At 50.3% G+C, this 20,420-nt stretch overlaps 1 protein-coding gene across 5 annotated transcripts in view; it reads left to right on the top strand.

The window, feature by feature from the left end:
- The window catches only part of Med13l (mediator complex subunit 13L), a 197,264-nt gene extending 179,955 nt beyond the window's left edge, over positions 1-17,309 (top strand). For 4 of the 5 annotated variants that reach the window (XM_039090173.2, XM_039090172.2, XM_039090175.2 and 1 more), the window contains 12 exons: positions 199-391; positions 1,004-1,406; positions 2,010-2,229; positions 3,154-3,342; positions 3,809-4,032; positions 4,121-4,290; positions 6,726-6,884; positions 7,924-8,100; positions 9,391-9,548; positions 11,070-11,231; positions 13,147-13,259; positions 14,589-17,309. In XM_039090173.2, coding sequence (XP_038946101.1) covers positions 199-391; positions 1,004-1,406; positions 2,010-2,229; positions 3,154-3,342; positions 3,809-4,032; positions 4,121-4,290; positions 6,726-6,884; positions 7,924-8,100; positions 9,391-9,548; positions 11,070-11,231; positions 13,147-13,259; positions 14,589-14,721 — 2,301 coding nt within the window. In that variant the 3' untranslated portion in view covers positions 14,722-17,309. The remainder of the gene's footprint in view (positions 1-198; positions 392-1,003; positions 1,407-2,009; positions 2,230-3,153; positions 3,343-3,808; positions 4,033-4,120; positions 4,291-6,725; positions 6,885-7,923; positions 8,101-9,390; positions 9,549-11,069; positions 11,232-13,146; positions 13,260-14,588) is intronic. The other variant, NM_001419791.1, reaches the window with a different exon arrangement.
- Positions 17,310-20,420: the final 3,111 nt, after the last annotated feature.

Here is a 20,420-nt window from a genome sequence, read left to right as displayed (position 1 = left end):
ATCCTGGCAGCTTCTGACTCTTAGAGAGTGTCAGCACACATGGTGCTGTAACTGCTCTGCCTCTTTAGAGGACCACACCCGGGCGGGAAGGACTGGGCAATTGCAGGGATGGGACGTCTGCCAGGGAAGGCCAGCTGATGTGCTGACGTGCTTCTGTGGAGGGTGGTTGCTGTCAGTGACCATTGCATGTGCTGTCAGATGTGTCGGCTGGGGCAACACAAGCCCATCTGCAAAGTACTCCGTGACGGGATCATGCGTGTGGGCAAGACCGTGGCACAGAAGCTGACAGAGGAGCTTGTGAGCGAGTGGTTTAACCAGCCGTGGAGCAGTGAGGAGAGTGACAATCATTCCAGACTCAAACTTTATGCTCAAGTTTGCCGCCATCACCTAGGTAAAGGGGAAATGATTGGCATGGGAGGGTTGGTAAAGACAGTGGGAAAGTCTCCTCCTCCCTGGCAGGTGCAGCATTGTGGGTCTTTGTCTCCATGTTCTGGGAAGGTTATTTGTTCGTTTGTTTGTTTGTTTGTTTTTTTGTTTGTTTTAAATGTAGCCTTGGCTGATCTGGAACTCACTATGTAGACCCACCTCTGCCTTCTGAGGCATATGCCACCATGCCTGGCTAAATCCTGATGATAAATTATGATGTATGTTTTGTAAATTTGCTTATTGGGGTTACATGTGCTTATAGCCATGTTGAAAACAGCAGCGTTCCTTGACGTTAGCTGCTTGAGCTTGAGGAAGACTTGAGAGCTTGCCAAGCTGCGCACCCGTCCATGGTGCACTATGAGACTGGGCACAACCACAGGTCCAGTCTCGGGGACCTGAAGGAGACTGGTTAGCACAGTTTTTTTTCTCTCTTCCTGTAAGCAGCTGTAGAACTGACAAGTTGTTTTGTGTGCATTCAGCCTTTTGTGTAGGAGTTCATATCCACATGTGGTGGGGGTTTTCAAGGTGTCCACAGGAGACTGCTAGGGTCACTAAGGCCACTTTTGTCTTCCTTCAGCACCTTATTTAGCCACTCTGCAGCTTGACAGTGGCCTGCTGATGCCACCTAAGCACCAGAGCCCACCAGCAGAAGCACAGGGACAAGCCACGCCTGGGAATGCTGGGTCTTCAAGTTCAGGCTCAGGAGCGCCTCCAGCTGGCAGTGCATTCAACCCCACATCCAGCAGCTCTGCAGCAAGTAGTTCATCCTCCTGCTCTGGGCCGCCGGGCTCCTCAGCCACCTCTGCTCCAGGCATCACTCAGATGAGCACTACCTCTTCTTCAGGATTCAGTGGTGGGGTTGGAGGGCAGAACCCCAGTGCTGGGGGCAGCTCCACAGATGGAACCCCAGGGAACGTGGCTTGTGGAGATGCTGAGCATGCGCAGAGCTGCGCCCAGCCCTCACAGGACGGACAAGACAGGTGTGTGTGCCTCACAACCAGTGGGCCTGCCACTTGGTCACGCACGCCCCTTACTCCACCTCTCACACACTCTGTCTGGGAATCCAGACGAATGCTTCTGCCATGCTTGCTAATAGGAAGTGACAAGCGCTGCTCTGAGGGAGCATTAAGAGAGGGAACCAGTAATCAGCGTGCTCATTACTGAGTTCATTAAATAGTAGTGTTTAAAGCCTTTGTGTACACTGATAACAAAGGGAAGAAAGGGATGAGGGAAAACGTGTTTCAGACTAACACAGATACGAGTGCCCGGTACTAACACACACAGACATGTTTGCAGAGTTTGGAATTTGGGGATATTTGCATAGGCTCTACTAGCCAGCATCCTTTGCCTGAAAATTTGAAACCCAAGACCCCCAAGTTGGGTCTCACATATGGGTACCACAGAGCAACTTGCGGTTTTTGTACTGCTGTCTGTTTCCTCTCTCGTCTTTGAAATGTCGAGCCTGACGTGTGACATGTGTGATGCCTTGGATCACCGCCGGGGGGGGACCTCGGGGGCTCGGGTTGATTTGTTGGTAGAGTCTATCTTTGCTGTCAGAGCCTCACAGCCGACTCTTTCTCCAGTGTCACAGAGAGGGAGAGAATAGGAATCCCCACGGAGCCCGACTCTGCAGACAGCCATGCCTACCCTCCAGCTGTCGTCATTTACATGGTGGACCCCTTCACCTACACTGCAGAGGAGGACTCCAGCTCCGGAAACTTCTGGCTGTTGAGCTTGATGCGCTGCTACACGGAGATGCTGGATCACATCCCCGAGCACATGAGAAGCTCGTTCATTCTCCAGGTTGCCCTCCACTGACTTGCTCTTCTTGCTTCCTCGTGTGTGAGACAGGGTTCTAAGGAGCCTGTGGAGAGCAGTGCTCCTTCCTTCAGGCCTCTGTACTTTGGACCCAGCCATCTTTCCGTCCTAGAGCGTTTCTGCGCTTGTCTCATTGCAAGGTCAGGGCTCTCTTTTCCTGGTTAACACGGGGACACTTGTCATAAGAAGACTTTGTTGTCCTGAGACAGGTCTCACTGTGGTACTGAGACTGACCTCCAGCTTCTGATGGCCCATCCCCTGCAGTGCTGAGACTGGGCCGCTCCAGCTAGTGATTATGTGTCGGCCGTGCTCACGTGGGTCTGTGCGCCGTGTGCTCACTTTTCCCACTGCTGTAAGCGGAGCCTGGCAAGCACGCTGGTCCACTGTTCTTCAGGCTAAGTCCTTCTCACAGTGGCTTCTCGAATGTAGACGCTGAAATGTCATTTTCCAAAATGCCTGCTCTTGTTTCCTGAGCAGGGAGTGAGCATGCCTACTCTGCATTTTTACTAGGTTTAAAATGAAGTGACCGTGAACTGCTTGTACAGTGGGGTGGCTCATCACCACTTACCTTGTGTTACACCCCAAGTGCACCTCATTAGATACCACGGCAGCCAGCGGGCATTGTCAGATGTACAAATGGGCACACACTAAGAAGCCAGCTTTAAAGTATGAGGCGGTGGGACAGGACAGTCCTCAAGGAAACTGGCTACCCATACTACCTTCTCAAATGGCTGGTGGGCATTTGAGGAACAGCTTTTCTGTCACTGGGAGGAGTCAGGCCGTAGTCACATTTGGCTTTAGGTTATGGACTTGAGGTTCCTTCTTCCCACTCTAGCCATAAGCCCGTGCCTTCTCGTTTCTCAGCGGCTGGCTTGTGGGGCTGAACCGACCGTCGCTTGTGTCTCGTAGATTGTGCCTTGCCAGTACATGCTGCAGACAGTGAAGGATGAACACGTCTTCTATATTCAGTACTTGAAGTCCATGGCGTTTTCAGTGTACTGCCAGTGCAGGCGGCCTCTGCCTACACAGATCCACATCAAATCCCTCACGGGCTTTGGGCCTGCAGCCAGCATTGAGATGACCCTCAAGAACCCGGAGGTGAGTTTTGTAAAGAGTCATCTTCTGCTGCAGTGCAAACCAGGCACCTCTCCTGCCTCTCAGCTTAGCGCTGTCTCTGTCTCCGTACCTTGCCAATCTCTCAAGTTTACTGCCTGGGACTCCAGACCTCCTGAGGCTGCGCATGATGGATCTCATGTGGCTTCAGCGTCTGTTGACATCCAGTCAGCTTTGTTCTTACTTTCGGACGTAGTGGTTTCTTTCAGTCAAACATTGATGGCTTATGCCATCTATTAGACACATGTTCTAAAGCACTACCGCAGGGCCTACAGTACTTTTGCTTTCTGTGTGTTCATTGCTCGCTGTGTGTTTAGTCCTGGGGAGAGGGTGGTGGGGACAGCCTATTGCCATCGCTCTGTTCTTCCCTTGGTGTTGCTCGCTCTGGGCTTTATTGTAAATGCTATCTTGGTTGGCCTTGTGCTGATAACGAACCTGATTCTTATTTCAGCGGCCCAGTCCAATCCAGCTTTATTCCCCTCCCTTTATATTGGCCCCAATCAAAGACAAGCAGACAGAGCCGGGAGAGGCCTTCGGTGAGGCGAGCCAGAAGTACAACGTGCTGTTCGTGGGCTACTGTCTGTCTCATGACCAGCGCTGGCTCTTGGCGTCCTGCACTGACCTGCATGGGGAGTTACTGGAGACCTGTGTTGTAAACATTGCTTTACCAAGCAGGTGAGACCCCTTGCTGATTGGGTCAGCTTCTGTGTTAACTCTGGGCTTAGAAACGTGTGCCCTGCCGTGTGACAACTGACTCGTGTAGGACCCTTCCTGTTCCTCTCTCTGTCAGGTCACGGAAGAGCAAGGTGTCTGCACGTAAGATCGGGCTGCAGAAGCTGTGGGAATGGTGCCTGGGGATTGTCCAGATGACATCTCTGCCCTGGAGAGTTGTCATTGGCCGCTTGGGGCGGCTTGGCCATGGGGAACTGAAAGGTAAGCAGGTGTAGGAGCAAAGGACACTGAGCTGATGGCTGGAGACTGAGCAAAGCAAGTTGCCCCAAAGGCCAAAACTCATGACCGTGACTCATGTATACAAAGGGATAAACCAGAAGTTTAAAAACTCTATAGTTCCACCCCTCCCCAGTCACTTACACAAATAATATTTTAAATGGAAAATTGGAGTTTGTTTCATCAGCATAAAGTAATAGTTAAATTTTATAACATTACATATTAAGGCAGTAAAAAGAAAGGATTAAGACGTCTATCAGAAATTCTACGTGATTGTTATAGTCATATGTAAGAACAGCAGTGTGTAAATGCTTGTTGTGTACATGTGATCCTGGATTGGATCTTCAGCAGGACCCCTGCGGGCTCACACACACAGCATGTGGGGCAGCGTGGCTGAGAGACACGGTTGACAGCGGACGCCCTGATCCTCTGGCTCGTGCAGTCTTCCCATCCACCTTCCACAGGGTTCCCTGAGCCGCAGGCGCAGGAGTCGTGGTGTAGGTTACGGTCTCACCAACATGACTACCTGGACTTGGGCTGAACAGAGGCATGCTGACATCCATGGGCAGCCCAGGGGCCTCAGCCGTGCACAGGACCACAGCAGCTAAGGGATAAGAGCACAGCAATTGACCATCCACTACCAAATGATCAGCCCAGAAGATACACACTTGAGTAACGTCCAGATCGAGCACATTCAATTTAGGGTTACATATGTGTAGAGTGTACATGGATGCATGGAGCAACTAATAGGAAAAGAGGCCGTGAATCTGAAAGAGAGCAAGGAGGTCAATATGGAACGGTTGGGAGGGAGGGAAGGGGAGAATGAGGAAATTATTATAATCTCAGTAAAAGAATTAAAGAGAAAGAAGACATACATCAGAGTGGATAGTGTCCTTGCCAAGGCCTGAGAGTACAGTTTCCTCTTGCAGAGCAGTTAATTGGTTTGCAGTTCTTCACTTCTTCCCGTGTGAAGTCAGAACAGGATAAGAGCTGCATGAGTGCCTATTCTGTGTGACTGAGGCAGGCAGCAGACTGTAGTTCATGCCAGCCCGTGTTAGAGTGAGTACACTGCTTGACTACAGGAAGCGGAGCCGGGTACTGTGCAATCCCTGGAATTAAACCATTGAGAGGCAGAGCCCATGTGCGAGCTGTTCCCTGTAGGGCAGGTCTGTACTGAGTTTCAGGCTCAGAGCCACGTGTGCACACACTACAGCGTGTGCCAGACTGAGAGCGTTTCTCCTAGCCACACTTGATGTTGTGGACTGGGAGAAAGTGGGACCTTTTCATGTTTTAAACAGCGTGGCACTTAGATGAGTCTTGTATCAGTACCCTGGGGGTTAATACATTGGGGATTCCTCCCATCACTTCTGTCAGGTTGGCTCTTCTCCCCACTCTGCTTTTTAGTCAGTTTTCCCTCTTAAAGGCTTTCAGCTATTCATGACCCTTGGGAAGGCGGGGAAATAATAGACAAGAAGCAGGCGCGAACATGTCTGTCACTTAGTCACTTAGCGTTGAGAAAATGATTAAGGCCCCTCCTCATAAGATCCCTCCGTGTAAGATTGTGGGAAGGGGTGAGCTCCCCTTCCCTGTCCCTTAAGGGTAGAGCCTGAGTGTGGCCAGAGGAACTGCAGACAGCGGAAACACGGATTCACCTCCCAGCCGACCTGGGGCTCCTCCGCTTGGAGCCATGGTCTGAGTGAGGTCATGCAGAAGCCCCCAGCTTCTGGGTAGCCGTCATGTCTACCGGTTAACTGCCAGTGTCTGCCCAGAAGAGTCGGGCCTCGTTGCTGCGTTGTGGTGCTCCTACCTGTCTTGACTTCTGCCATTTGAAGATATTTTCTTCCTGTTCTCAGCTGCTTTCTCCCATTCCACAGTGACTACCATTACAAGTATAAGTACACTGCCCTGTCCTTGCCCCAGAAAGAATTGTGTGACTGTAGAAAGCCTGCAGCTGAGCCCCATGTGCTCGGTAGGGGGCAGTGTGACATAGCACTTAGACAGGGTGCCATCGTCACAGAGACGCATCAGTAGTGCTTAGACAGAATGCTGCTGTTTAGGGGCAGTGAACAGTGTCAGAGGGAAGTGAAACATCAGACCCTAGGGAAAAATGGCTACCCCAGGCTAGCCCAGCCAACACAGACCTCAGCAGTGAAAGGATCTTAGAACCTGGATCTGCCAGGATCTGTTGCAGGCCCCTCGAAGGGTACTCTAGACAGCATGGCAGCCTACGTACAGAAGAGCAGGCTTTTGTTTCTGTGTTAATGCAGTGAGAGAGAAGCTATGTAACAGAGGAGGACTGAACACAGAAAGCCCTACTCCCTTTAGAACTGAGCCACAACACTTACATTTCCCAGTGAAAATGACAGATGTGTGAAGCACCATGCAAGCTTGTAAACACTGTGTGTGATGTCTGACTTTAGATTGGAGTATCCTCCTTGGAGAATGTTCACTGCAGACAATCAGCAAACAGCTCAAGGATGTGTGCCGCATGTGTGGGATCTCTGCTGCAGACTCTCCTTCTATCCTCAGTGCCTGCCTGGTTGCCATGGAGCCCCAGGGGTCCTTTGTAGTGATGCCAGGTGAGTTGTCTCTTGTCAGTTCCGTTGACTGGGTATTTTATCAGCCCAGTACATGCAAAAGGCCATCCGTGGATACACACATGTAGAGTTAAGTACTATGCTTCTAACCTGGAGACTGAGAGCTTCTGATGAAGAAGATGAAGTCCTGGGCACAAGTGAGAGCACAAGCCATGACTGCTGGGTGTGTCTGCCCCAGTCTCCTGTTGTCATGGGATCTCGCCCTCCAGACAGCCTCTAGGTGCCAGTGTGGCACCTCGGGAAGGGTTTTAGTGTCTGTTGTTGTTGAGGACGAGAAGTGGAGCAAAGAGAGGAGTGTTTAGCATAGTGCCAGACATGAGTGAGCTCTGGGGACTCTCGGGACCTCAGCTACAGCGCCTTGCAGCTGCGCTGGCTGTGGAAAGCCACAGCAGAGCCGTGCTCTGACTGCCACTAAGCTGCTGTACTGTCGGGATCTGTTTCACATTTTAGATACAGTGTGTCTTTGAATCCCGTTAACTCCCGTTCTGTATGAAGTCAGGAGCGTGTCTGAGGACAGGCTTCAGAGCAGGACAATGGCTGAACTGTCTGCTCCTTGGACCTCTGGTCTCCTGCAGCACTGACAGCAGTTTACACACACCTTTTAGAGTCTTGTGCCCTCATTTACACAGAAGTGACACTCGGTGCCACTTCAGGGTCGTGTGCTGTGCCAGCAAGGTCCATGCATGGAGTTTAGCACAGGCCAGCGTCTGGCAGGCACTAGGCAGGGTTAAGAAGAGCATTGGGTGCTGTCGTTCAGAGTGCTGCGTCTATAATCGTGACCACAGATGGAAAGTATGCAGGCCTTAGGGCTCCAGGTCACTCAGTGGCTAAGTCATTTGCAGAATGTGTGCTGACTCTGTCCAGGTTTATCTCCACATTTGCATGTGAGGGGAGGGTCAGGCGATTGTCACTGGTGGTCTCAGAGGTTCTCTAAAGACATTTAAGCAGCTTTACACATCACCTGACACCTCACTGGGGCTGTCGGTCTGCAGAGGCACCTGACACAGCTCTGCTTATTTAGATGCTGTTACAATGGGCTCTGTGTTTGGCCGAAGCACTGCGTTGAACATGCAGTCGTCCCAGCTGAACACACCTCAGGATGCCTCCTGCACCCACATCCTGGTGTTCCCGACATCGTCAACCATCCAGGTGGCTCCAGCCAACTACCCCAATGAGGATGGGTTTAGCCCCAACAATGGTGAGCAGAGGGCACAGTCGGAGGTAGAGTGGGGTATGGGGTGGTGGCCATGTGTGTGCATGTGTATGTCTTAGCCGTGTTCTAGGAGCCATGGGAAGGGAGGAGCTGCAGTGTCACCATGTTCGGTTCGTGCTTTTGTGCCTCTGACAATCCCTTAGAAAGGGTTTGTGTTGCTCTGGTTTCAGACTACAGCAAAGAAGCTGTGGCAGTGCTCCCGCAGCCCGTGAGGCTTCAGGGAGCAGGGTGCCCGAGCTGTTCCTTCCCCACTTTGTGCATCTTGGCCTCCACCCACAGCTGGCACTACCCGTTTGCAGGGTAGACGTCCCTCAGTGAGCGTTCACTAGTGCTCACTGGAAACACATCAGCCCGCTCCACTCTCTCTCCACCCGGTTAAGTTGACAATTAACCACCAAGCCACAGAACATGGGCGATTAACGTAGCCCACTGTCTGTTAGAGACAGACTAGCAGCTGTCGGCAGACGTCTCCACCTGTTCTCTGTGGACCTCAGTGTGGAGGGCATGGCCGTGTGAAGATACCGCCTCTTGGCTCACCCTGGGGATGCAGTTTGCTGGAGAGCAACTCCTTATCTGATTATTCTTAAAGGAATTGTTCTAATACCTGTATAGGCTTGCAAAAAGAGTCATAGACCATAAAATCCCACATTCTGTGCATCTGTTTGTGCTATTGTTGGACTTTTACCATCTTCTAGTCGTTGTGCCTGCTATGTGGGGAGGGGAAAGGATCCCAGAGTGTGGGCTCATGGCAGCTGTCCATGCTAACTGGGTTTGTGATAGTTTTTCCTTCATGTTTTTCCTTTCCAAATTTGCTGCAAGTCCGCCCTTCCTCTGCAGTGTAGAAGGGAGAGCATCTCCTAATGAACATTGCCTTTGGTCTTCTGTGGGATGGGCTTCTCCCACTGCAGGGCAGGCTTCTCCCTGTCCCCTGACGTCAGCCTTCCAGTCCTGTGGTACTGATCATGTAGCTGGGGTCGCCTTGCTACTGGACAGTGCCAGCATTGGCCGTGCAGCACCTGAGCCGCCTTTCACTTTTCATGTGTCTTTGAAGGCTGAAAGGAATCAGGGCCTTTCTTCTTCCATGGCTGTGAATTCCCCACTGTATTTTTACTTTGTTAGGTTGTCACTGGAGAGAAACCCAATGGCAGTTTGTAGCACTTGCATACAGTAGGCACCTGTTAGGTACAGCATTCCTGTGACAGTTGAAGATTAACAGAACACAGGATGGCAAGGTGGAGCATGGTTCCTTTTTAACTTCGTTGTGTTTCCCTCTAGATGACATGTTCGTAGACCTTCCATTTCCAGACGACATGGACAATGACATTGGCATCCTCATGACCGGGAACCTCCACTCCTCTCCCAACTCCTCTCCGGTTCCCTCTCCGGGCTCTCCCTCTGGAATCGGGGTGGGCTCTCACTTCCAGCACAGTCGGGTAAGGACTGTTGGAAGGAGGTTGCTGAGAACAACCACAACTCTCAGGAAAACGCCGCCCCCCCCCCCGCCCCCCCCCCCCCCCGCCATGCACTGACTGCACATGACTCTCGCCCCAGAGGTCTCGGTCTCAGGGACACAGCTCTCCAACCTGTCTTGGAGAGCAGGGATTTAGAAAGAAGCATTCAGGCAGTCTTAGTGCTCCCTTTATTAGGAAGTTAGTCCTCCTGTGTGCAAGGCCTTGGTGGTGCTCCTGCCTGCTGCTTTGTTGGTATCGGATGGCAGGGGAGGTGGAGGGCTGAGAAGTAACAGGTGCGTGCTCCTCATCCTGGCCTCTCCCGAGGATTTGAAGCCTTTTCCCCCTGAGCTAAAATGCTAAGACATTTTTCCTCTTAGTCTTTTTCTTAGATATTTTCCCAGATAGCGACTTAACTGAGAGGCAGGAGGCAGACCTGTGGCTCGCATGTGCAGTGGCTGGAGCTGAGGAAGTCCCTGCAGTGTGTGGTTGGTCTGTGGCCTGTGTGCATGCACTTTCTCATGTGCAGTGCTGGCCATGTTGGCAGCAGCCTGCAGGGCATCAAGAGCCACCCAGTGTGGAGTCTTCAGATGTGCCCAGGTCATTGCTACAGGCCAGTGAAGGTGCCAGCTCCATCTTTAGGTGCCGTGGATTGATGGGAGGCTTAAAGGTCAAAAGCTGCCCTGTAGCTCATGTTAGCCTTGTCCCAGCCAATGGCTCAGGCCTCATGGCTGTATGGTACCTGCAATTGAGGTTCTAGGACTAAGTCACTGAGGCGGTGCTGTGTGGTGTCTCACCCTGAGCAAGTGCCAGCCAGCCTGCGTGCACTGACTTGTAGAGGGGACCGTGCTGCCAGCGCTGCCGTCACGTAAGGGTGATGAGGAGAAGGAAGGGTTAGAATAGCGTCACTTTACTCATGGAGCAGCTGAAGGGACAAGGTGCCTTGAGTACAGGTGACAGTGAGTGATCGGTTTGTTGTTTTAATGCCTCCTATTTAGAAAAAGAAAATGGCCCTTATTAATGTACTACATCAAATCCTACCGACTCTAATTCTGGAAAAAGAAAATGTGAAATTAGGGGTTGGGGATTTGGCTCAGTGGTAGAGTGCTTGCCTAGCAAGCACAAGGCCCTGGGTTCGATCCTCAACTCCAGAGGGTGGGAGGGGGGCAAAAAGACAAAAAATAATATGAAATTATTCTGGCCAATGGAAAAAAGCGAAGTCAGGACACAGTAGAACACGCACACCCATATCTGTGCACATAACCCTCAAACCCAGGAGCTAAATAAGGTAGAAGGATCAGACTCGAAGGCCAGCCCACTTGAGGCCTGCTATAGAGCAAAGAGAAAGCCTGTGCTGCCTCCTTGACTACATGGTCCTGTGTGCGACTTAACCTGGGATAAACACTTGAGAAGGAGAGGGTGCTAAAGTGACTGGTGTGCATAGCAGGATGAAAGCTGCAGGCAGCTTCTGGTGGTGCTCACTGTGCTTTGGACCTTGTTTTTCAGAGCCAGGGAGAGCGGCTTCTGTCCCGGGAGGCTCCAGAGGAGCTCAAGCAGCAGCCCCTGGCCCTTGGGTATTTTGTATCAACTGCCAAAGCTGAGAACCTCCCGCAGTGGTTTTGGTCATCATGCCCGCAGGCCCGGAACCAGTGCCCACTCTTCCTGAAGGTTGGTCCGATGCACTCTGGAGCGTGAGAGAAATCAGTGGTCTGTGTTCTGTTTGGTTGGAGCTAGAAATCCCCTCTTCCTTTCTTGGTGTCACTCAGTCTGGGGTGGTTGTAGTTACAGGACAGTGGAGTTCAGAAGAGGGACCCAAACTTGCTGTTAAGAAGTGAGTCCACATTAACCTTGGAGGCCATCAGGGTCCTGGTGTAAGTGTGGGAGTTACCTGTGGCTCGACCTGACTCTCTCCCAGTCAGTACTATGGCTGCCAGTAAGCTACAGCACAGTCCTGCCTGGCTGCACCCTGGCACCATCCACCATGGAGCAGAGCCAGGTCATCAAGCCTTCACATCTCTGTGTTTTCCTCCTTGTATGGTTTTATTGGTCGGATCCTAAGGCTTTAAAACAAGACCCACACGTGCTGAGGGTGAAGGAGCCTGGGAGGGGATCGGTCCCTCCCTTGCAGTTTGGCAGAGACACAGGTTTGAAAGTACGTGGGGCAGAGCCATGGGGAGAAGGACTCTTGGTAAGGGAGTGGACTGAGCGATAGCACTCCTGAGCTCCCCCTGTGGCACAACATGCCCACCTCCAGCCATCGGATGTTGGCAGGCGTGAGAAATGACATATGTACTTGGTACATGCCCATGCCTGGCTATGAAGGGGGCTGAGGTGGGAGGTCACATGACTTGTGAGTTGAAACCAGCCTGAAGGGCTCAGCAACACTGCCTCAAAATAAGCAAACCCAATGAGGTGCGTGAGAGCTGAGGAAGAGCTGCATGCCTGTTAGGAAGGCTGACTGAACCAGCTCTGTAGCACTGCACGTGGATCTCAGTGGGCAAGAGCTGTGAGGGACTTGTGAGGCATGGAGTAACCTGTGGGAACATTTAGTCAGTCAGCAAAGCAAGGAGATTCCCTAGTACTGTTAGGGTCAATTCCAAACCAGAGGTGACAAACAAGAGGTAGTGTGTCACTCTGTGCTCAGAAATGCCAGGCACGGGTGGTTACGGAGACTGACTGAGCATGAAGGAAATGACTGTCTCCTTCACAGAGGTTAGTCTTTTTCACTCTGCTGCATTGAGACAGCAGACAGACAGAGCCTTCTGCTGTCCTCTGGCTGACATGCCCCGCCTTGCGCAGAATGCTCTTACCTACCCTGGAGGTGTTTCTGCATGCTCACCCTGGAGGTGCACCCATAACTGAACCTCTGGATCAAACAGTGGGTTTGTGAGAATCTGAGGAGTAGAAGGGTTGAGAAGCCCCACAGTATGAAGCAACTACATCCAGAGTGCAGAGCCTCGATACTCAGTCCTCCTTAACCCTCACGCCAGATCATCAGTGAAGCCTGACTGTAGCCTATTAGTTGATACAAAGGAATCACACATTTTCAGTGTGTATAATACTAAAGATTCTCATCTGTAAGCGTTACCGCATTAGTTTACAAGGGAAATGATGTATAGTATTTGGTTTGTTTTAACATATTCCAGAGGTTAAATACTGAAAACAGAGTGACTGTCAGGCCACACAGCGTTACATAGGAACGGCTGTTTGTGTGCTTGACTGCTGTGTTAGAGAAGCAAGATGTGCTGGTGAATGGCCCAGTCAGTCGGGGACCCCGCCCAGTCCGAGATGTTCCTGCTGGGAGGGAGTCACTGCAGCAGGCTGTCTTTAGACCGGCACATGTGTGCTCTTGAGTGCGTGCACACCAAGGAACTTTTTCCCTCCAGAAGCAAAATGAGGTGGGCTAGACCAGAAAGACTTTGAACTTAACTCTAGGACGTGGGACTGTGTCCCAGGAGATGACTGGGCAGTTGGAACCTGGGCACACAGCAGCTGACTCTGCACAGCGCAGGAGCTGGGCCTCGCTCACTCCTCACGGTGCTGCTCTGCACCTGGAGATGACAGTCGTTTGTTCTTCCCCCAGGCCTCACTCCATCACCACATCTCTGTAGCACAGACCGACGAGCTCCTTCCTGTCAGGAACTCTCAGCGGGCTCCACACCCTCTGGACTCCAAGACCACATCTGATGTTCTAAGGTAGATTCTCCTGGAGGCAGCACTGCGGGCCTTCGCAGTGCTGCTCCTTCCTCCTCGCCCCCTTTGGAGTGCTGGTACAGGGCGGTGCTCACAGACACTGCTGCTCGTGCAGGGACATGCGGCCTGTGTCCCCTGTGCACTAGGCAGTAAATGAGGGACACTTCATTCTCTATTCTAAGGAGGTGACACAAGTGTAAACCTGGGCGGAAGGGCAGTTAGAGAACAGTGCCTGGGGATGGCTCTGCGTTGAGAACACGTCTTGGCCTTCCTTGGCACACATAGGTACATGGGCATGACTACACTGTACATTGTGTTATGCATCCCGGAAGCACGCATTCTCTCACTGTTTTCAGCGGGGCATACAGTTTTGTGCTCTGGGTCTGGTGTAATTGCGTATGCCTATAATCCCAGAACTTGAAAGAGAAGGCATAAGAACCAGGAGCTCAAAGGCATCCTTAGCTACTTACTGAGGTCAAGCCCAGAGTCCAGCCTGAAGTCAGGAGATGCTGTCTGTGGATGCGCATGCCAGAGTCAGTCAGTGTCTTCTTCAGCTGCTCTCCGCCTTACTCTTTGAGACAGGGTCTCTCACTGAGCCTGGCACTCAGCAGCTGATGGGCCAGCTGGCCAGTGAGCTCCCGAGATTGACCCATGTCCGCCTTCCCCCACCTTGCCTCCACCCTGCTGTTGGATAGTAGTTGTGCACTGTTGCACACTGCTTTACATGAGTGCCAGGGCACACACTCAACCTTTGTGTCACCCAAGAGTGGAGCTTAGAAACCAAACAGCAAGCAAGCAAACAAGAGCTATTGGGTACCTTGAGAAATAAGCTTTTCTGAGTGGCCTCTGGGGTACTGTGCTTTGGAAATGGGAGGTGTACGGATGCCTCAGCAGCAGCTTGGCTTCCAGGGTCCCTGGAGGAACACAGAACAAGGGCCTTGTAGCAAGTTAAGCATAGCGGTCTGCACCCAGGTCCCCAGTGCCCAGGCAAGCAACTAAGGCTGTGGTCGAGAGTTTCAGGCTAGCCTGGAATAAATAGCAAGACCCTGCCCACCCCGTTGTTTTTTTCCAGTGACCACAACAGAATACTCTTGAGAAACTTGGGAGGCCAAGTGTGGGTAAAGTATCAGGTGCACTCTGAACAACTCAGGATGGTCAGTACAGTCTCCGTCGGCGTCTAGCTAACATGGAACGGTTACCACTCAGTGGCTTCATGATCCTGGCAGCCCTGAAGTGGGCATGCTGCTGTGAAAGAATGCAAGGTGGGGTGCATGGGCCCCATCCCCCCAAGCCATGTGGCCCAGAAGTTGATCTCTGTGCTCTCCCTGGCAGGTTTGTGCTGGAGCAGTACAATGCCCTGTCCTGGCTCACGTGCAATCCGGCCACCCAGGACCGTACTTCCTGCCTTCCCGTCCACTTTGTGGTGCTCACGCAGTTGTACAATGCCATCATGAACATGCTCTAACCGGGAAGCGCTTGCCCTCTGCCTCAGCTCCTCCTGCAGCCTTGGCCAGGGAGCCTGCTCCACTCTGCAAATGGCCGGCCTTTTTCAGAGCACTCCCTACAGCCCTGCACTGTGACGCCTTCTGAGCAGGCACATGCTCGTTCTGCAGTGTTCATTGCCACAGTGACTCCTTGACGTGTCTCATGAGGACCTGGAAGTTTCCATAAGCCGTGACTTGAGCCAATGTGTGATGTGTGCAGCCTGCAGTCCCCAGGAAGTGGTGACTGTTGGTGGCCTCAGAGTGAAAGAGAAGAGACAACGTCCTTTTGCACAAGAGCCTGCTCTCAGCCTCTGTTTAGTACCAGGCTGTCCAGCCCTCTGAATGCAATCCTCTAGCCAATGGTGGATGCCTGTGGGTCAGTCACCCCGTACTTTATAACCTGGGATGTGTCACAACTAAGCACCAGCCCCAGTACAGGATCTAGCACTGGGGCTTCCGCCTCCCCAGCTGTCAGGAAGGCTTTGGTTGGTGGCGCACCTGTGTGGACACGAGGTCTGGAGACAGCTGCATCTGTTTTATTTATTTTTAATTTTGTTGTAACTTTTTTGCAACTTTGTTTTTTCTAATCTTGAGGACCAGGTACAGTAGCTGAAACCCACTGAGACCCACCATAGGATTCTCTGAGTACATACCTCTGTCCTAGAAGCCAGAAAAGGAGTGAGAACAAGTGGGGAGACCAAACCTGAAGGGTAGTGTAGTAACACACCCAGCGGTAGACTGGGAAAGCAGTCTGTGTGGCCGCACCTTGTGTGGGTCACACTTGTATACAAAGGTGGTCAGGCTCAGCCCCGAGCTGGAGGCAGAGACCTTGTCACTTCTCTATACAGTCACATGGAAATACCTTTTCTAGAGAATTCTTACAGAAAGCCAGGTCTCTCCTTTCATTAGATCAAAAGGGACTTGTGTACATATCACAACCCAAAGTGTTTGCTCACAAAACCAGTTACAAACACAGTGAAAATTTTCTGGACCATAGGAATATTGTTTCAAAGAAATATTACAACTCAACCATTAAATCAGTACTTGAAGCTGAGCCTCTATGTGGGACTTTAAAAAAAAAAAAAGCCTTTTTTAAAGCATTAACAGCTGATTGAAGTATTTTTGACTCCCTGTCCCAGACCTTTGGGTTGACTTTGAAACCCTGTTTCTAGCCCTTATGTCGTATGTTTCTGTCTGCGGGTGGTGGGTGTGGACTGGCTTCCCAGAGCCTCCTGACGGGCCGGCACTGAGCCCGGCTCCCGTGGGAGAGTCATGCAAACTAAGTTCTTCCAAGAGACTTTGATGTCCTGGTTATTAACAAAGAAAAGGAAAAAAATGTAATAATTGAATGATTTTGTAAAAGTATTTTTCTTGAGATAATCTAACGTTTAAAACATTATATTAACATGTGGTGGGAATGTGAACGCAGAGAAATAACTTGTAAATGGGTGATTGTTCTCTGTCTCACCAACTGGGGGGGTTGCCTTTCCAATGTATAGCTTAAAAAATCTGATATATCAAACCGTTTGTATCTAACGTGTACAGTGTAAAGTTGACCTAAGATATCGCAGTGCTATTTTTTCTTATCAGAGAGGAAATCCTCAAGGCCTTTTGAAGATGACGGAGATGTGAACTTGTATAAAGTCACCCGGGAGGGCGGGCTGCAAACCAGATATTTGTAATCCTTACCACTTGGGATAGCTTCTCTCTCTCTCTCTCTCTCTCTCTCTCTCTCTCTCTCTCTCTCTCTCTTTTTTAAATGGGCTGTTTTTACTGCAGGGGCTTTTCTTCCCTAGAGACTCAACTCTACACAGAAAAAGAGAAAAGGAAAAAAAAATACAAAAAATAAAAACAGAAAAAAGCTATAAAAAGTTTTAAAAGAAGGCAGCAAAGGGTAGCTTTCATCTGGTGTCTTTTATTTAAGTTTTTTAAGTTAAGAGAAGCTGGTGACATATTTATACGTTTTTGTGCAAAAATAAATGAATGGCAATAGATTTAAAAAATCTTATGTACTTCTGTGTGAAAAAGTCTGTGTAATATTTCCCTTAAATATGCATTATTTTACTTGTGAGTTTTTTACAGAATTAATCTGAAATGTACAAGCCCTGGATTTGCTACAGAGTGAGAAGTTATTTTATTTTATTTTTTTTTATTTTTAATTTTGAAAACTCTGCAGAAATCAGAACTCCCACCATGGTTTGAAAAGGGAGGAGGGAGGGGAGGCGGGAGGGCTGGTCCGGCATGCCTGTATGTATCTCTCAGAGCCTTTTTTAAATGTAAAAGCTGTACATTTCTGGGAAGTTCTGATTTTCTTTTTTGTTTCCTTTTTCCTTCAAGCATTTTGCAGTGAGCTTCTTTTATATATAGCAGACAATTGGGAAGAATACAAAACTATGTGACGTTCATTTAAGAACTACAGCACAGTGCTGGTTCAATACACTAAAGACTTTGATAAAAAGAAACAATGACAAAGGCCTCCATTTTAAATGTCATTCATATATACCTTGTGGATGAGAGCTATATACTTTTACACACTTTTTTAGAGGAATAAATTATTGAATTACTGAAACCTTGAGTGGCTTTTTTCCCCTCCCACCCTGTCTCGGTACTGAGATCATACTGTTCTGGTGCATGTGCACCCACCACTGACTGAACAGCACTGGCCTGGTGACCATTGTATTACCTGCCACCCCAACCGTGGTCCTTGACCCCTGTGGTATCATCTGGCATCGTCGCTCCCAGGTCAGGTTCCAGATACACCAGCATGGAGACCCGCCCAATGCTTGAGTGTAAATTGGGTCCTTAGCCTTGAGCAGGGTAGATGTGATCATGTCTCCTACTGGGAGATTTGCAGTCAGCCCTAGGACAAAGTGACAAATCCGTTTGCACTCTCCCTCTTGCTCTCCCGACGTACAGGCCAGTGACAGTAGCCTGCCATCTTCCATGCCACACTCAAGCAAGTCCTGCTAAGCACACACCATCCGCTGTGATGGCTTTTATTTTTTCTTCCAGCAGAGAACCCACTCACTCTAAAAGAGTCGTGGATTCACTCTCCTGTCCCATTTGAAACTTTACTCAAAATGGGCAGTAAAAATCAGAGTAATTTGAAGGGACTTGCTCCTCCATCAGCTTCGAACGCTACTCTCATCGTCTCTGAATTAAGACAGCAATTTGCTGGGTTGACTCCATAGACCCCCGCCCCCTCCCCTGTCACATCATTTGCAGAGAAAGGTGAGGGTAGCCCATGAGAAGTGCTCTGCAAAGCAGAAAGCTGTGCACCCTAAAAGGCAGAGGAAACCACAGCCAGAGAGTTCTGGTGAGAGGGATTGCTGTCATGGATGTATATGTTTCCATTTGTGGTGCCAGCCTCCCCCACCCCACTCCCCAGATCTCCCTATTGCAGTGTCAGTAGGCTAAACAGAACTGGGTGGGATCTCAGGCATTCTCGTGCACCTTCCTCAGCTCCCACATCCCATCGGTACTCACCGGATCCCACCATTGTTGATCTTACTCCTACGGGAAGCAGGACTTCATGTAGCTTATGGTTCAACCCGAGGTGGCAGAAGGGTTTGTTTAAGGCATTGAGGCCTGAAGCCAGCCCCCTCCAACCAGTTTCCACTTCCCACAGCCTGCCACTCTTCCTGTGAGACCGAATGGTTTTGTGTCCCTGCCTTCAGGACATCACCGGGTCACAGGATTTCGCGTCAACTGGTATCAAAAAGTAAAGACCTGCATTGGAAACTGCTTCTGCTCAGTTCAAAAAACTTAAGAAGACCAGCTACCGAATCAAGCCACACACTGAGCTCAGTCTGCTGCAGCCATGATGCTGCTCACTGAGAAGTAATTTGATTTTCCTCGGGCTGGAGTCCTACCAAGGTGCGATCTCTAATGTGTCACTGTGCTCCAGATGTCCCACGAGTCATTTACAACTACTCTACAGAAAGTCACTACTAGTTACTATTTCCTGTTAATAATGACAGTCATCAAGGAAAGGCTGTGGACCCAGATAGTTAGAGGATTGTGGACTGTGTCCTGGGCTTCTAGCTTTGCATCGGGCAGATTAACTTGGTCTCACTTCACATTGCTTAAAAACCTCAAGTTCAGGGCTGGAGAGATGGCTCAGCGGTTAAGCGCATTGACTGCTCTTCCTGAAGGTCCTGAGTTCAAATCCCAGCAACCACATGGTGGCTCACAACCATCTGTCATGAGATCTGGTGCCCTCTTCTGGTGTGTCCGAGTTTAAATTTAAAATTACATATATATTATATACATACAGACAGACACACGCACGCACACATGCGTGTTCAGCACCTGGCTACAAAGAGAAAAGCCAGTAAGGAGCACTGTTTAGCATAGAGAAGGAAGAGTGCTGGAGAGAGCTGTGTGCTTTCTCTTTGAAGGGAACTACCTGATGGGTTTATCCATTACTCAGTAGTTGGCTTCCAGATGCAGATACCTGCGGTTACTAGGTAACAAAATCCCGGCCTCGGATGCCTGCAGTGGTCTCACATCCTTCTTAGCTAAAAGGAAGGAGAAAAGCACGCTAGGTCCTCTCAATGAGCTGACATTACCTGCTTTGACCAGCACGAGCTTCTGAGCATCTGAAGTGGCCAAGGGCTCTCTCAGCTGACTGGCTACTACCCTGCTTTTACACCCTTCTGGTCCTACCATTAATCTAGCTGTTCCAGGAAACCAGATGACACTCAGGAACATTGGCCACACCAAACGAAGACTAGAAGCGTACAGGCCTGCTGCGGCCACCTAGGGAAAGGCACAGTAACACTTGGACATGTAGTGAGAAGCGTCCTTACTCCAAGTCAGCTCCCCTAACTGTTCACACAGGGCTCTTTGGTGCCTTGATTGTGTTAATGTTCTGTCTGGCCCCCTAGACCTGACTGTGAGGGCGCTGCCCACATGGTTGGGACAGATAGGTCCACTGTACCTGGCCCGCTACTTCATGGTTCCCTACGGAGTTAAGAAGATCCCATCTCATCAAGTACAGAGACAGGGTCCTTTCCTGTAGCATCAACTTGTGACCATCTAGTCATTTATGACAGACAAGATGCTTTTTCCCTGGACCTGGACCAAGCTGAGCTGAGACAAAGTGCCCCCAAATATTTGAGCATTGGGAACAACATAGACCTCATAGCACCTCAGCAGTGGTTTCCCAGAGAATCCATCAACCCATCAACCGCTGGCAGGTCTGGAGGAGGAGCCTGGGAAAAAGAGATTGAGTTTGTTTCTTTGTGTGTTTTGTGTTTCATCAGTTTTACATAGGACTTATGAGGGGGAGGGTTTGGCCTGTGTCTCTTTGAGCCTGCGCTTTGCTCTGTGGTGGAGTGCACACTCCCCACCCCTAATCTGCCGTGTGAGGTTTCCCTTTATCATAGATTTTTCTAGCAGTTCACTATCTGATACTCTTGGGTTTTTCCTATTGTCTCGGCTTCTGTCCTGCTTTCCCCTCCAGTGAGAGTTTTATCTCGTGGGTCCTGAATCTTAATTGCATGCTTAATTTATTGCCACGGTTGATATACAGGAATTTACAGCCCTAGGCTTCAGGGAAGGGAGTGGGGGATAGGGGTGGGAGGGAGGGTCCCCTTCCGATTAAATTCAGTACTCTGAGCTTTCCACACGGCCCTTCACATGACCTTCTTTGTGTTGGATCCCCAGAGGTGTTAAA

Source organism: Rattus norvegicus, chromosome 12 (assembly GCF_036323735.1).
Source record: "Rattus norvegicus strain BN/NHsdMcwi chromosome 12, GRCr8, whole genome shotgun sequence".
In the NCBI taxonomy this organism is placed as follows: domain Eukaryota; kingdom Metazoa; phylum Chordata; class Mammalia; order Rodentia; family Muridae; genus Rattus; species Rattus norvegicus.
The sequence above is the reverse complement of the archived record's forward strand: the minus strand, read 5'-3'. Positions and strand labels throughout refer to the sequence as shown.